Genomic DNA, 16762 nt, shown 5'->3' with positions numbered 1-16762 from the left:
CACCGTAAGTGTCTGTAAACAGGAGATTTTTGTGCTTCGTGGCATCTCTTCTCCACCTGCTGTAGACCAGTCTATGTGAAGATACAGACCTGTAGCCTCATAGGAATTGTAAGTTTGGTGATGGGTGTGATGTCAGCACTGTAAGTATGAGAGTCATAATTTAACCAGCTTGGGTGAAAGCTAAGAGGAATGTTTTATTCTCAGGGCACTGGAGAAGGTTTTGCTGCTGAATGAGGGAAGTATGAGCCAAGGAGTTGGCGATACCATTAACATAAGTCTTTGTGTTCACGTGGGTTTGCCGAGGGACAGAGATACACTGATTAAGACTGAGTTTTGACATCTGCAGACTGAAAAATCAATGGGAAAAGGCTTTTCACAGAGGAATTCCTCCTCTTGCTTCTGCTTACTTGAAGTCATTGGACCGGAAAGGCTCATCTGGTCCCATCCCTCTGCTCTTGGCAGCAAAATCATATAGCCCTATACAAACCAGTTCTGCTCCTTCTTGACCCCAATTTGGTTACTTTCACAGCTCCTTTTGGGCAGCTGTTCCAGAACTTCCCTCCTCTGATAGTTAAAATCTATCTTATTTTCAAGGTAAATTTCCTCACAACCAGTTGTTCTTGTACCAGCATTGTTTTTCTTGCTTATAAATTACTTTCCTTCCTCCCTTGTGTATCTGTCCCCCCTTTATTTATACAGAGCAGTCATATCCCCTCTTGACTTTCATTTATCTAGGTTAAACAAGCTTTTTAATCTCCTCCTTCAAGGCAGGCTTTCTGTTCCCCTAATCGCTCAATCCAAGGTTATGTATGATAACTAGCTTTTTTGCAAGGTTCCTCGCTGCTTTGCCCAAACTGAGTGTAAAACATCATGACCCATTGCCTATTGAGTAATTTTGAGGTGAAGAAATGTGTCAAGTATCAGATCCAAAAAAAAAAATCCATCAGGGTTATGCTGTTAAAATTTGCATTTGTTCTCCACCTTATCTCTATGAAGCTAAAGACTCCCATAATGACTTAGTTCCTGATAGAATTTCTCTTCAGTAACAGTGATGACATCTCTATCCAGACTAAAAGCCAAGCCTATGGAGCTACAGTAGATCTCTGTAGTTCAGTCCTGGTGGAATATCTTGCAGCAGCCCTCCAAAAGCTATTTCAATCTAAAATGATTCCTCTTTATTTATGCATTATTTATTTCTTCACAGTCTACTGCAGCATTAAGGTTACAATTGCATCCCCCAGGTCTACCTTTATTTTATGTATCCTGAGCAATAACTCCTTCCACTGACAGTGTCCCAGTTATAATTGCTATTTCTATGGTGCTTCTGTTACTCCTGTGGTAGCCCTTTTCAGGTCCTGCCCAGTTGTTCTGGTTTACCCATGTCCTCAATAGGGATCTGTACCAATTCTACTGACAAGACTCTTATTTCTCCCTGGACTTGCGCAGCTTCCCAGAGGGACTAGATGTGCTTCTCCAACAGCTATATTACCAATAACAGTCCCATTTTCTGCCCCATGCCCAATATCCTACCTTTACCTTTTCTATATTTGATCTTCCATTTTTCATGTATTAAAATCAGGTGTAAAAGTTATGTAAGATGTTTCCAGTTAACCAACTGACATCAAAGATTAAAGACAGGAAGTTTTCTTATTTACACCATTCACAGATACATGCTATATACGTTTCCTCATCTATCCCTAAACACATGTGTGTGTGTCTGCTCATTTCCACACTACGTGTGAGCCTCATGGCTTTTTCTGTGTTTATCTACCCAGTGCACCCCCGAGGTGAAAACATGTCATTATCTCAATTTTATGCAATATGGAGGGAGGTGCAAGAGTACAGAGGTTCTGGGTGGAACAGGGAATTGCTGCCTTCTAATCCATGCTCTGTGTTGTTGCTTTAGTGCTTCTCCACTGGAATGGAGAATTTTTCCCTCAGCTCCTGGGGAAAATAAAAAAGGAAAAAAACCCCAGACCCCCCCAAAAAACCCCAAACAAACCACAATAAGAAAGGAAACACTGAACTTTGGGGAAATACAGAAAGCTGTTCAAGTCCTAAGTGAGTTTGGAGTAGTCTTTCTCTTATTCTGCAAATGAAACCAAATCCCTTTTGTTCTTTTTGTATTTCTTCTATATCAAGGGCAGCAGGAATTGAGATAAGATTGTAAATTAAAAGAGAGTGGTGCAAGGCATGGTGCAAATAGAAGCCTAAATGAAATAATAACTATCAAAAGACTTTTCCTAGACATAGTTCTCCTCCAGCCTGTTGAAAAACAAGCACCTTCAGGTTCAGGCTTTCTTCTGGACCTTCACCTCAAATACCTATGCAATGCCACTGAGTATCTTGTCTAAGAAATGTATCTGAATGTTTCTGGTTTAATCTCGGACTGTATTCTGCTGCCTAAACCTTGCAAGCCAAATTTCTAGGAGGTTTCATTTTTCCATCTGTTGACATTAGTTAGAAGTTTTTCCAGATGCTCTTGCATTTTGAAGTCCTGCCTTGGCGTATTAGAAGGAATTCAGGGATTGACTTCTGCCTTTGCTGGAACAAACAATTTTGGAAATTCATGGGATTAGCTTGTACTTGTCCATCCTACCCATCTGGGTAAGGATTTTGTAAATGGTGAGGCTGAGTGCTAATTATTTGAACAGGTATCTGCTGTTGCCAGTATAGCTTATAAGATAGCCACTGAACGAGACTATCAGCTCCTCTGTTATAAATATCTTACTGACCTGATAACACTGAAAAGAGCACATGTAGGAGAATAAGGAAATATATTCTCCTGGTATAAATTTCAGCAAGAAGATTTAGGTTAGACATCAGGAAAAAAAGCTTTTTAATGGGAAGGATAGTTAAGCACCGGAATAGACTGCTTGTGGAGACCATGGGCTCTCTGTCAGTGTAAGGACAGGTTAGAGAAACATCTGCCACAAATGGCTGTTACAAGCCTTAGCTTCCCTTGGGAGGAAAGAAAAGCCTCTGTTAAGAATCAGTTTCAGGGAACTAATGTAATACACCTTTCATTAAAGATGCGCATTAACATACTGCAGAACTCTTTTATTCTGGCTGCATTATACCGCGGTTAAGGCAATTTGCCAGCCTGCTGGAAGGCTTTCAGAAGGCTCCCACTTGTTTTCCCCTTGCATAGGCAATCTCATCTTTTGTCTGCATGGGATAACTTATGTAGTTAGACAAACAAATAGCATATATGATTAACTTTTTGTTCTACAATAGCTCTCCCTTTCCTTCTTTGCAAACGTGTTGGACTTCTACTTCCAACAATGTTATCCAAAGTAGGATCTTATAATTAAGGTAAAAGTCAGCTGTTCCCCTCCCTCAACACCTCCAAATTCATCCCCAAACCAAAGTGACTTTACTTTCTTGATAAGATTGGATGTGATATAGGTAGAACAAGGGGAAGTTAAGGTGAAATTCTGTCTCTTAGGAACTGTGTCCTAGCATAAAGGAACATACCTAGGGATTGGAGAATATGATTAGAAAGGAGGTTTCACAGATCCCTCATATCCTTAATTTTACTGATTCTGTGACCTTCCAGGGCTTCTAGTGGAAGTTTGGATGACTGGACCCTGATTGGAGAACACCCATTGGGTCTTGAAACTGCAGGGTAACCAATATGTGAGATACCTGGGATGGTTTATTTTTCCTCTTTTTGCTGAGGCAAGCACTCAGCAAAACCTAAGTAATAACAGTTAATGCAAAATACCCTGAGACTTCAGAAATGCCTTGCTCTGCTCTATACAGCTTGGTAGGTTATATTCTTTAAGAGTAGGCATCATTACCTGGACAAATCTTTGGCATTTAATTCTGCTAACCTCTGTCCCTACAGTGAATTTCTCCTTCTGTCTCGTGGCAGATTATCTAACATATGATGCACATTTATGTGTTTTTTTTCTCTTGCGTTGTTTCCATCCTCTGCACATGTGATGTTTCTTATTATCGATCCTTGCCCACATGTTGCTTAAGTCCGTCCTTCTTCAGCTACATGCATACACATTTGATCTTTGCATGCATAAGCATGTAAAGAAGTCTGTCCCCTTTTAATTCACAAAGCTTTTCTGATTTTCCTTGTTTGCATCTGTAGATATCTACAGGTATATGGCATGTCTGATTGTTCAGGTTAGCAACGAAATGTAATATTTGCATGTATTCTCGAGACATTTTAGAGTTGATCTGAAAATTTAAGTCAGAACATTTCCTTATATCCTGTTTTTCCTCCTCTTTGGACAATTTAGAGTGATCTTATTGGAATAATAAGGAAAGGACATGTACTACTGTATTTGCAGATTAGGTGATTCAGTGCACAAAAGGCTGTGGTAAGACTGTCATTGTTATCCTAATTTCATAACGTTGTCTATGTAGTACAACACTGTGAAACGTGCCTGGCACACAGCCTTATAAACTCCCATTTCTGTCCCAGAGCACTTCTGGGTAATTATGGGTTGGGTTTGCCTATCTGATCTAATTTATCACTTAGGGGGTTATATCATGCCTGTTACTGAGATATCTAAGGGCTGCTGAGATTCTGCAAGATGTCTCTTTCATCAACCACTTATTTCTATGATAAGTTAATGTTCCTGAGCTGGAATCTGGGCTGTTCTGTGCAGCATCTTAATCGCTGGTCCCTACTGTGCCCTGTGTGTGCAGTTATTCTGCTTGTCTGGTAGCTTCACAGAACTGCTTTTGGGGATTTGAGCTCAGTTATTTGAGAGCTGAAGCAGCACTGCAGAAATCTCTGTCTCAGATGATGATAAATTGACCTGCTTGGTCAATGAGTGGGAAGTCCAGGGCTGGGCAGATCCAGGGTGAGTATGTGAGTATATGCTCTTTATTCCCTTAGAAATTCATTGTCCACATCCAGGCTTAGATGTTAGCTTGAGTACAGATCATCTGCTGCCCTAGACAACTGCCTGTCTTTTGTGGACAAAAGGAGCCACCAGTCATAGAGCGTTCAGTTTTCCAGCTTTAACCCGATGCTCAAAGTGTATTTAAAAATTAAAACAACTCCTCCTTGACCACTTAAGTACAAAAAAAAATAGGTAAATAGATAGGTAGTTAGATAGATAGATAAATAGCTGCACATACCCTGCTTGGTGGTCCAAGCTGTGTGACTTCATGGGTGGAGGGAACATTAGGAGCAAGCTCTTCTTGGCATTTTTTGCCCTTGAGAAGTCAAGACCAGCTGCCCAGACACTTCACCCACCTTCTTACAAACCTCCTGCCTTGTGCTCACTGGGGTGCTTTGTTCATGCTGCAGGGATGTATGGGGAAACTGCTGTCTCTGGGTGGTTTCTTCTGCCTTTCTTCTCCCTCCACAAGCTCCCAGAGTGGATTTTTCTTTCATGGCCAGATGAAGTGTTTGTTTGTTTGTTTTGAAGGTGACAAGTGTTTTATGTGAATTCTAGATGCTCTGAAATGCCAAACCCCAGCTGGGCTTTGAGTTTCACAGATTAACCGCTGACACCTAATGAGCCTTTAATAAGTGCTTCTCCCTCCCATCCTGTCATTTAAATAAATAAATGACTGAAATTTGGGGGTGGTAGGAGGGGTGTTGGATTGCAGTGGAATGAAGCTGTTCTGTTTACCCACCAAGCAGGTACACGGCAAAGAGCAGTCACGCAAGCTTCCCACACACCCACATTGCCATCAAGTCAGCATGTCTCAGCCCCGGCCTGGAGGGCTTGCTTTGAGGATCCTGCAGGAAAGTTCCTTCTAAAGCCCAGTTAGCTTCTTAACCCTCTCCGCTTCAGCTGCCAGCCAAGGTGCTAATTAGTATCAGCTGTCATGGGGAGACAGGAAACTGAGAACAAAGATGAGACTTTGATAGCTGAAAGTATAGTTGATGTTCAGTTTTTTTCTTTTCCTGGAATTTTTAGGAAGAAATTGTCTACCATGGACAGTGGGCATGCTTAACATGTATTGCCTCTTTAAGGACTCTAGTGGCTTCAAAACAGCTCTCGTTTGTAGCAGCAGATTTATGGCATCTGTTTTGATTGTTGAAGATATGATCTCTATTCACTTAGGAAACAGAAAATAAGGAGTTCTAAAACTGCAATAGAAATTTATGGAGGTGATGGAAATTATGGAAAAATAGCAAGATTTTAAAAAATCATAGATGCTCTTTGGTTTTAATTTTCATGTGTCAAACCCACAAAGAATTCCTTGTTTCCAGCTAGGGTATGTAACCAAGTCATTGTGAAAGGACAAGAGCAGGTATTTCAGTAAGGCCTTGCAGGGGATAGCAAGAACTACTGTTAAAAAGCACCTCTGTCTGTGTTCTTCTCCTATGAAGACACTCCTGAAAATGCAGAACATCTCCCTCTTCAGTTACCTGTCTCTTGGAAGAACTCAGTCCTCACTACGAAATGGGCAGTCTTTTTCCAGAAGAAGGATTTATTTCTGGGCAAAATCAAGTTTGGCTAAATTGAATTTGTTTGATGAATTTCTCTGAAAACAAATGAAGAAAAAATTTTGAGGAAATTAGAAGTTCTGGTTTGACTTTTTCAAGTGAAATGGTTCAACTTCTATGTTTCAAAATAACATTTGTTTCAGAATTTGTATGTATCTCCTTTTTTTTAGAAGGCTGCCCCCCCCCGCCATATTTATTGTGACTTGTAGGCTCAAGTCAACCTTTCAGGAGACATCAAGCTCTGTTCCTGTTGTTTGGCTGAGAAAATTGAAAGACGTCATGTCTGTTTGACCATGGTTTTAGTACTCGTATGATTATCCACTCACTCTCCCAGAGAGTAAGACCATCACAGAGATGAGAAAACTCAGACATCTTTCTTGTTCTCTACTTCCCTCTACTTCCCATTTATTCAGAGCCTTCTCCCCAGAAATATTCTCATCTTACAGGAGCCATGAGCTTGGGTACTCCAGAGTGGTCCTCCAGTTCTGCAGTAGGTGCGATTGATGTAAAGGGATGGGACAACTAAAAGTCTAACTTCTGTGGTTTGTGTCTCCACAGGTGGGAAAATGGAAGGAAAAAAAGTTGCAGATGAAGTATTATGTGTGGCCACGCTTTGAGCTGTATCCTGACTCTGAGGAACGTGAGGATGATCACCTGAGTATCGTGACCTTGGAAGAGGCACCATTTGTCATTGTGGAGAATGTGGACCCCCTAAGTGGCACCTGCATGAGGAACACGGTCCCTTGCCAAAAACGCATAGTGACTGAGTATGCACCCCTGGGTTCTTCTGCTCCTATTGGGCTCTCCCTTCTCAGCAGAATGTCGAGTGTCTGTTAGGCCAATACCATCATAACCTGATAATCCTTTTTTAGCAAATCACCTCCATTTTCCCAGCCTGTCCTGTGTCCATTCATGACTGGCCCCTTTGGGCTAATCATTGTGGTGTGTCCCTTCACCCTCCAGCACAGATAGCACAAGAGAAATTGTCCACATTATACTGTGGGAAGAGGAATGCAAACTGACGATAGAAGGGAATTAAAGGAGTTTCTCCCAGTCTTTTAACCCATTATTGTTGTTATGATTTAGGAACAAAACGGATGAGGAGCCAGATTACATGAAGAAATGTTGCAAGGGGTTCTGCATTGACATCCTCAAGAAAATCTCAAAGTCTGTCAAGTTCACCTATGACCTCTACTTGGTGACTAATGGCAAGCATGGGAAAAAGATCAATGGGACGTGGAATGGAATGATTGGAGAGGTCAGCAGCAAAGGGAGGCCATGGAGGGGTTTATCCCTGGGCTGGGTGACATGCATCAGGTCTAGTCTCCCATCATTATTGGATCTCCTTCTGGGACAGGGGCAGAGGTGACTTTAGAAATTATTGGCCTGCATTCGTTCTCAGCACTGGGTGAATTAATCTGCTCTGACACTCTGACCGTGACTACCTTTCCAGTTTGACAATTACTTATTATTCTCTATGGTCTCACAAATTTGGCCTATACAGTCTTAGAAAGAGGCTGATATCCATGCACCCTAGATTATGCGTAGGTTGTATATAAGGTGCATAAAGAATGAAATAAGACTTCGTAGTGTTAGAGGGAGGATAAAAGAAGGACAGAAAAATGAGATAAGATGTCTTCTTTGTGGATGATGTGTTTATTCTAAGACCTCTGTGGATTTATTTTTTATACACATACCAGCTTTGAGGAGAAGATTAATGTCTAAAGGTTTCCTGCAAGAAGAAAGTGTCTTGATGAAAGATTAGACAGCAAAGATGTTACAAACAATCGAGGGAATGGGATTACAGGAGTAAAAAGATTGTATTGAAAGGCAGAAAGATGAGAAGGGGCTTGAGTTGGTAGTTGAGTGGTAGTTGAGTGCTGCCTCGTGTCTGTGTGTGATCTTTTCCTTTTCTTCCTCCAGGTGGTCACCAAACGGGCCTATATGGCTGTGGGATCCCTCACCATTAATGAGGAACGTTCAGAAGTGGTGGATTTCTCTGTGCCCTTCATTGAGACAGGAATCAGTGTCATGGTGTCACGTAGCAATGGAACTGTCTCACCTTCTGCCTTCTTAGGTATCAGTTAAATCTAAAATTAAAACTTAAAAAATTAGGTGAAGGTTGCTTGTGATTCTTAGCCTGAAAGCTCCTTTTTGGGAGTACCTGTGGGACAGGTATATAAAAATATACTGTGTTGTTTTAGTTCTAAATCCCAGGCTAACAAAATCTGGGCAAATGCAAACAGGCACTGCATAGGAGTTCCAAGTCAAGGCATTTTTCAGCAATTGTGGGCCTAATCCCAGAAAAGAATGGGCTCGCTCAGAGTTGTCACCTACGCTGCAGCACGTGGTTTCCCAGTGACTCAACTAATAGTACGTTCGAGGAGTGTAGGCCAGAAGAAAATTGATTCAAACCTTATAGCTGGTATGCCGTAACACTTAGTGATAGCAGTTAGCAATAAATTGTTGCACTTTGAGAGACATTATTTGTAAAGACGTTGTTAACTTGACCCTCCCTTGACAGAGCAACTAGTAGAAGTTAGAGATCTAATAGACCTTTTCAAGAACAGTTGAGCCATCAGTTCCGTGCTGACATTGGGTCTTCCAATAAAGGCATTTCTAATGTCCTTCAGTGGTGGAGAGTGATCAGAGAATGCAGAAATTATACTGCATTTCCCCAAGACATTCATATCTTCCTTGTATCTACTATTTGACTTTATAAAATGCTTTATGATGCAGCAAACACAGAATAGGAGTTATATAATTACTGTCTGCTCTCTGCCAGAGTCATGAGAACATTTACAATAGAAATAACTTTATATGGGTAACGAAATTTTCCCAAACCTTTTTAAGTTGGAGTTTCATGACTATTCACTCTTCAGGAGTTTTTGCCCTTAGCCAAGTCCACCAATATTGCTGGGGTATGTAAAAGCAATGTTAAAGTTAACTCCAAAATTTTAAACTGCAATTTAACAGAGGTTGCAATATTGGCTATACTCTGGAACAAAATTCTCTGTTTCTTTGATCTGGTTCAGTCCCATTTTTTCTGTTCCAGCTTGGAGAAGGAGAAAACCTGGCAGAGATCAAATACTTGCAGAACATGAATGCTAACACTTCTAGAATGAGCCAGTGTTCCTATTGCTACAGGAATGGAATAACTGAAAAAACTACTATCGTTATGGCTGAACCTTAGAAATTTGGAGATGCTCTTTGGCTCAATAGCATCTTGAAAGTTGGATGCTTGTCTGAAACTCTGCCAGTTCTGCTTGATTTTCCCCACTCTCTCCAGATGGTGTTGGAGGACTTCCTGGGAACAATCTTTTATCAATGCATTTTATTTTATCAATGCATGCCACAATGGCTGCATGTAATTCCAGATGGAACCATGTGTCACAAATGGAACAGTACGATGGAATGCAGATATTACAGAGGCAGAAACTATAGTTCTCCCTGTTCAAGAAGTTTTTCAGAATTAGGTTGAAGGCTTTAAGTTCTGTTTTCCCCCAACCCAGTTTGCCCCACATTGGTGTGCTCTGGAAAGCAAAGGAGGAGAGGTTGTTATTGGGTCTTTTATCATGGTTTTCTCTTCCTATCCAGAGCCTTTCAGTGCTGATGTATGGGTGATGATGTTTGTGATGCTGCTTATCATCTCTGCGGTGGCCGTCTTCGTCTTTGAGTACTTCAGCCCTGTGGGCTATAATCGGTGCCTTGCTGATGGCAGAGGTAAGGGGAACCCTTTCTTGCTATGGTTCTCTCTTATTTTCAGTCTCAGTTCCTTTGTAGGGTGTTCTTTGCCTTGAACATGATACAGATCTAGCCCACTCTGAGCATTGAGTTCAGACCTAAGAGGGCAGGGATGGAGGCGGAAAACAGACTGTGAAGAGAGCAGATGTGTATAATGGATAATTTGCTTGGCCCGAGAGACGGAGCTGTGTTGCCTTTTATGTCTAAAGCAAATACCAGCTCCAACTTGTTTCTCATTGAAGGGAAATGGGCCCTGGTAGTTGGTGTTGGCAGGGCCCATGGTGCTGCACTCCCTGAGACAATCATAGGGCTCAGCACTGTCAATCCATCCTTTAGTGCTACGACTCCCTGGAGAGGAAGCCACTCTGCCAGCCTCCCAGCATAGTCCTATGTCCTTCTAACTCCACATCTGTCACCTGGTCATGTCTTTCTACTACTTGGCTCTCTGGCTTTTGAAGACCAACTGAGAAAATGGGAAGCTCATTTTCTTAGGAGTGAGTGAAAAATTACTTTGCAAAAGAACCAGGAAAGATGGGAACAAGTGAGTGATCCATCTCTGTGGTTCTGATCTTCAGAAGGCAGCCAGATGAGTTAAAGAGAGGATGAACAGAGAGCCTAAGAGACAGCCTTTTTTTCCTTATTGAGATGAAGACAATTAGCAAGTTGAGTCTTCTGTAATCTGCATATCTTCACCCCCTGATAAATCAACCCTTCAAACCTTTCTGGGTTTATTGACCTGTTCAGAATAGTGGGAGAGAGATAGTTACTGAAAAATGCACTCATTTGCTCCCCAGTCTAGTGCTTTGAGTGAATTTATGCCATCAAATTGGAGAGGAGTGAAAATAAAAAGTGTTAATGAAAATGCAGGCAGAACCACATGCATGGGGAATTGGAGAAAAGTGGAGAATTTGTCTCTTAACATGGAGCTGTGGAGGGCCTTTATGGCAACTGATTATAGTCCCATGGATTTGTGGACACAAAAGTAAGTACTGATAAACCTATGAGTCTTTTGAGAGATATTGATACACGTGTGGAACTGGAAGCAGTTCTTAGTACAGGTGTGCAGTTGTGCAGTTATTAAGTCATCTGAGCTGCAATTATCAATATTTCTGAGTAATTATGAACAGTACGGCATGATCAGGCAGATATAATCCCTGACACATGTGATGTGAAGATACAGAAATTTGCTGCAGAGACTGCAATGCTGCTTTTGGTAATGAACACACTGGCTAATGTTACTTTGGCTGCATTTGAACTATGGCAGTATGCCCCTGCCTCCCACACCTGGATTTTCTCTTTACGAACATTAAGATTTTTCTCTTCAGGGTCAAGTGGACATACCCTGATCTAGTCCCTAAATAATGTTGTGCTGTTGTTTGGGCACTCAAAGTTGGAGAGCTCAGAAAGATTCTGGGTTCCTGGTTTGGATTGAAGTCTCCCATTACAGTCTTGGTTTGTGGCTGACAAAGTAACTGTGGAAGCACATGGTGTGATCAGTGGAGAGAAGAAGGCTTTAAGAGGGAACTTCTCAAGATTTCCTTACACCTTATACTGCTGATGTTTTTCAGGCCTTTCACCTATGTGTCTTAGGGCACGTTAGGTAGAAGGGACATAAAAATACCACTCCAGCATGTAAAAAGACAAGGAGTGATAAACCATGTTTCTTGTAGGAACTTTATCTCGCTGGTATCTAGAGGCACCAGTTTTGCCAGGTGATGATTCTGCTCTGAGCTTGGTGTGCAGTTCCCTGGGTGCAAAATGAGCCCCTTGCATTGTTCGGCTGTACTTAGAGTAAAATGTTAGTGCTTTCAGAAGATCTATGCTATTTGCTGCTCAGGGTTTTGGAGAAATACGTCAAAGCTTTCTTCCCTTTTGCTAATCTGATGGAGTCAGCCTTAACCACAGACAGCAACACTAAGCTCCAATGAGCCTACCCAAGTTGATAAAGCATGGGGTGCTGACCAGGTTGGCAGGTGCTTGAACTGTACCAGAGGATTCTCATCCTAAGATCTTCCTGGTGCCCGAAGCAGAATCCTGGAGTAATTGAATCTGCATTCTCCCTATCAGCTCTTCTTGTGCTCAAGTTGAGGAAATTTTGGTTTAGGTTTCCACTAATGGAACCAGCATGTGCTGGGGGTATGAGATCATTGGGAGACAGGTGTGATTTCACAAGTTTTCAGACCTAGTGCTTCATGAGCACACAAGGCTTCTGGGGTATGAAAAGTGAATAAGGGGAAGATAGGAGCTTTTAAAACACTGGATCCATTCCTGGACTATCTGAGACAGAGCTGTAGATTTTCCTGAGGTAGACCAGAGTATATATCACTGTTATGTATCTTAGACACAGAACATGGGGAGAGGGAGTTCTGCTCTTCTCTGGTTCGTGTGTCTTCAGCAGAGTGGGTAATGAAACACTCTTGCAGAAGTATTTGTAGAGCCCTGCTGTTTCAGATGGTGCTCTTCCTTGAACCTGTACAAGTACAGTGAGAACCATGTTTTGCACAGGTCTATGCTGGGAGCTTGAGGACATCAATCTTGAGCAACTAGAAATGAGGACAGAATTTGTCTGAGCAAACTGTATTTCTGGTAACAACACTTGAACCAAAATTAAATGTTTGGGCTTCTAGATATTTCAGTCAAATAAAAAAGAATGCCCTTGTAAAAGGTTTCGATGGAAATCTCTGAGACAGAATAAATATCTGAGGATATTTTTGAAAAATAATTTTTCAGGATGCACTTTGCTGAGATGTGATGTCATAAACATAGGGGAGTTCAGATGCGGACATTCACCTCACAAGTGGGAATAGATACTGCTCTTAACTCTGAAGTCAAGATGTGGATGTGAATGGAAATGCAGACCACTTACTCTCAGATGTTCACTGTGGGATCATGTTTCTCAATCACTCTAGAGCCAGGAGGTCCCTCTTTCACCATTGGCAAAGCTATCTGGTTGCTGTGGGGGCTGGTGTTCAACAACTCTGTGCCAGTACAGAATCCCAAGGGTACCACTAGCAAGATCATGGTGTCGGTGTGGGCCTTCTTCGCTGTCATCTTTCTGGCCAGCTACACTGCCAACCTGGCTGCCTTCATGATCCAAGAGGAATACGTGGACCAGGTGTCTGGCTTGAGCGACAAAAAGGTAATCAATCCACCCAAACCCTCAAAGTAACTTTTTCTACAGAAGAGGCTGCTCCACCCTCTTTTCTTTGCTTTCACTATGAAACTGTGCAGATGTTTTCATAGTCACATCATAGCTTTAGGCCCTAGTTTAAATAGCACAACTGTTCTTCATTGGTATTCAGTTGCACTTTTACATGTTTTAAGCACTTCAGGAATGAGTTATAAACAGAACTGAACTGTGCTTGCTTGCACAATTCCAAACCACACCTTGACTGTCAGCAAGTAACGAATTAATGGAGCTTTGGAGATGATGTGTACAATGGCTATAACCTGTTTTTTCAGGCTGAAATAATTTGTCTGTGCAGGAATGCTAGCCATTAGGCTAGCAAGTGTGATATGTTAATTTATTCTTGGGAAAAGTTCTGCCTATAGGGGTAAATCAGCGTGGCTTTGATGATTTGCTATTGCTTGCACTTAAAGTTATAGTGTCTTTTTTTTCAAGGCATTTGGAGGCTTAGCACAAGAAATTATTTCCTGTTCAGACTGTTTTACTGCCTTGTTTGTCTGCACTGCATTTTGTCCATGCAGACCATTTGCTTTTGCTGGACCCTGAACACTTGAGGGTTTTGAGAAGATTGCTGATGCATGCAGGGTAGCACTGTCTGGTTCATGAGGGTGTAAAGCTTTGCACACTGCTTAATTTTTGTTTTGGGGTGAGGTTACTCACAAGCAATTGAGTATTGTGAGGCTCAGTTGCCCATGCTGAGTTTGTAACTTAGTCACTGGGGCTGCTTAAGGGGTCATGCCATTGTAGGGCAGCCAAAAGCTTGCATACATTGCTGTTGGGGCTAGCAGCAAGAAGAGGACCACAGGTGCGAGTTGCACTGCTGGACTGGTTATAGTTACTGACTCTTGTGTCCCTCATGACAGTCTAGAAATAAATTGTGGCCAGGCCCCTTGTGCATACAGTGTCCTGTGCAGCAGGCTAGAAATTCTGTGATGGATTAATTTTTAAGAGTTTTTCTTTCCCATTTGTTGTTTTTTCCTGGAATGAAACATGGCACAGAATAATACAATCCGTACAGAAGTGCTCCTGTTATTTTTTTAATTTTGACCTCAATTTGTTTCACACTGTCTTCACATTTGCAGTGTGCTGTGTTGAGCATGGGGTGGAGGGGAGGATGTTTTTCTGCTAAATGGAGATTGTTGCAGAGGCTGCTTAAAAGCTATGGGCTCCTTCAGACTGAAAGATACTGTTCAAAACCAGCCAGCCCTATCAGAGTTAACATTAGTTTGTCATCATTAGGTTTTCAATTGTCTGAGCTAAATGGGATAGTTTGTACCTGTGATCTATTGTTTCAGACTGTGCCTAGGCTCATGGAGAGAGCCATGCTTTTATTGTCATGTTTTTAAGATATTCTTCATACCCGCAGAGATATGTGCATGAAATTTCAATTGAAAGGGGTAACTCCTGGAGCTTCACAGAGCCTTTGGTTACAAGTTTCTGGGCCTATCTTAGCTGATTTCACTGTAGGGCTACCTGTGTGTATTGGATTGAGGTAATTTTCTTCTACTTTTCTTTGCCATGATACCTGTATTTTCTTTTGCTATCCTAAAGCATATGTGCTTTGTTTCCTGGGGAAGAGAAAGGCCACAGTACATAGTCAGAACATTGTGGTATGCCTCAAACACAGCTGCTAGTGCAAGTTCAATATTTGGGTTTACAATTATTTACAATATTGGGATTACAATCTACCAGAGCATCTGAAATCAGATGAAAATTGGCTGGTGAAACTGGAGACCAACAACTCCCTTTGGAGAATAAAGACAGGTGGGACTAGCTCCAAAGGATGTCAGTTAATGAGCTTGGTCTACTGGGCTCATGGATTTCCATTCTTTGAACATGCAGAGGGCCCTGCAGAACTTGGGAGCAGTCATCCAGGCATTTGTCACACTGCTTCAAGATGCCCTGATTTGGGAGGAATTCACTTTTCTGAATCTCATATTTTCCCTTTTCCAAAACTTGCATAATTGCTTGCAGCTGACTCATCCTCTAAATACACTACTTAGCCGGGATGAAGGGTGCAGCCACACCAGGGCACATAGAGATGTTGTATGCTCTACCTCCCTTTTCCTGCCTGCTTAAAGCCATTTCAGACTTTCAAAGCCAGGTAGGAAAGACTATCTTTTCCAAGAGGAAAAACTATTGCTTCCAATCCCTTTTATCTCCAATGTGTGATCTGGTGTCCACAGCAGAACTGAGGCAGATCAGTCTCCTGGCCTTCTCCATCAGCTGGTAAGGGCATCTGTGTCTAGCACAAGGAGTCAGTAGAGGATGTAATCCAAGGCAACAAAAAAAGGGATAGTTATTTTAAGGGATATTGTTTCTACTTGCCTAAACCCAGATCTGCTTGTGAATGTCTTTGTAGTATGACAGTATTTGGGGAAGGTGTCCCACTGGCACTGTAGAGCAGCCAAAATGCCAGATGCACTCACAAAATCCATTACTGTGCCTGGCTGGGGTACACCTGTGAAGGTCAGTCTGGCTACACTCTGAGACAGCCACCCTGAGGGTCTCCTTGGACCCTCTTCCTTGGGCCTTGCCTGGGAAAAACCACTCTGAGAGGTGCCTGCAGCTGCTGATGTACCACTTCCCCAGAAAAACAGGCTGAAACACTCCAGATGTCTCAGGACTTGGATGGTGTCTTGGCTGTGCCCCAGCATTTACTTCCTAATGACATGCAAGACAATGCCTAATGTCATGTTCCTGCTGTGCTGTGTGGATGCTTGAGCAGGTCTGTCTGAGCTGGGCTGGAGTGGATGCCCCTGTGCCAGGATACCATTTTGAACTAAGGGTGTCTGGAGGCTCCCTGTACTGAGCTTAGTGACCTCTGCCACTCTCTCTGTCCCAGGTGATGCCCACCCTGCTGAGTGCCACCCTTTGGGCCTAGCTGGCTCAAAAGAGGTGCCAGAACTTACCCAAGAACCCATCTCACAATGGCTGTTAATTCCCCCATGTTAACCTTTGGAGCTGCTTAATCATATGTCAAGCTGTAGCTCTTAATGCTGGGGCAGCCGTGGGCAGTTTGAGAGAGGAGAAACCTGCTCCTCCCCGAGAGCAGTACTGGCCCTGTGAGTCCTGCAGAAAGAGTGCTGCTCCGACAGCCTCTCCCTTCCAGCTCCCAGTGATCGTGGCATGCTGAATCACTTTCCTTCTGCACAGGTGCCAAACCAGCACCCACTGCCTCCACTGGTCCACCTTGTGCAGCAGAGGGACTTGATGTGGCCCTGGAAGGGGCAGTGCCATACTGGCCATGTCAGCTCCCCGTCCTGAGCTCTGTCCCTCGGTGGGACAGACCGCAAGCCCAGCCGGAGCATCCTTGCACGCACTGCTGGGCTGCATCCATCTAGAATCCATGTGGGGGGGCTGCTACCACCCTGACCCCCTGTGAAAGCTCCAGTGGTAAG

General features: G+C 42.7%; 1 protein-coding gene across 3 annotated transcripts in view; it reads left to right on the top strand.

Annotated features, from left to right (window-relative positions):
* GRIN2B (glutamate ionotropic receptor NMDA type subunit 2B) overlaps positions 1-16762 on the top strand; it is a 212683-nt gene that overhangs the window by 172388 nt on the left and 23533 nt on the right. For all 3 annotated transcript variants that reach the window (XM_027680052.1, XM_027680053.1, XM_027680054.1), the window contains 5 exons: positions 6989-7197; positions 7517-7688; positions 8354-8507; positions 10028-10153; positions 13084-13313. In XM_027680052.1, coding sequence (XP_027535853.1) covers positions 6989-7197; positions 7517-7688; positions 8354-8507; positions 10028-10153; positions 13084-13313 — 891 coding nt within the window. The remainder of the gene's footprint in view (positions 1-6988; positions 7198-7516; positions 7689-8353; positions 8508-10027; positions 10154-13083; positions 13314-16762) is intronic.

Source organism: Neopelma chrysocephalum, unplaced genomic scaffold, assembly GCF_003984885.1.
Source record: "Neopelma chrysocephalum unplaced genomic scaffold, ASM398488v2 Primary Assembly neopelma1_59, whole genome shotgun sequence".
NCBI classification, from domain to species: Eukaryota; Metazoa; Chordata; class Aves; order Passeriformes; family Pipridae; genus Neopelma; species Neopelma chrysocephalum.
The sequence above is the reverse complement of the archived record's forward strand: the minus strand, read 5'-3'. Positions and strand labels throughout refer to the sequence as shown.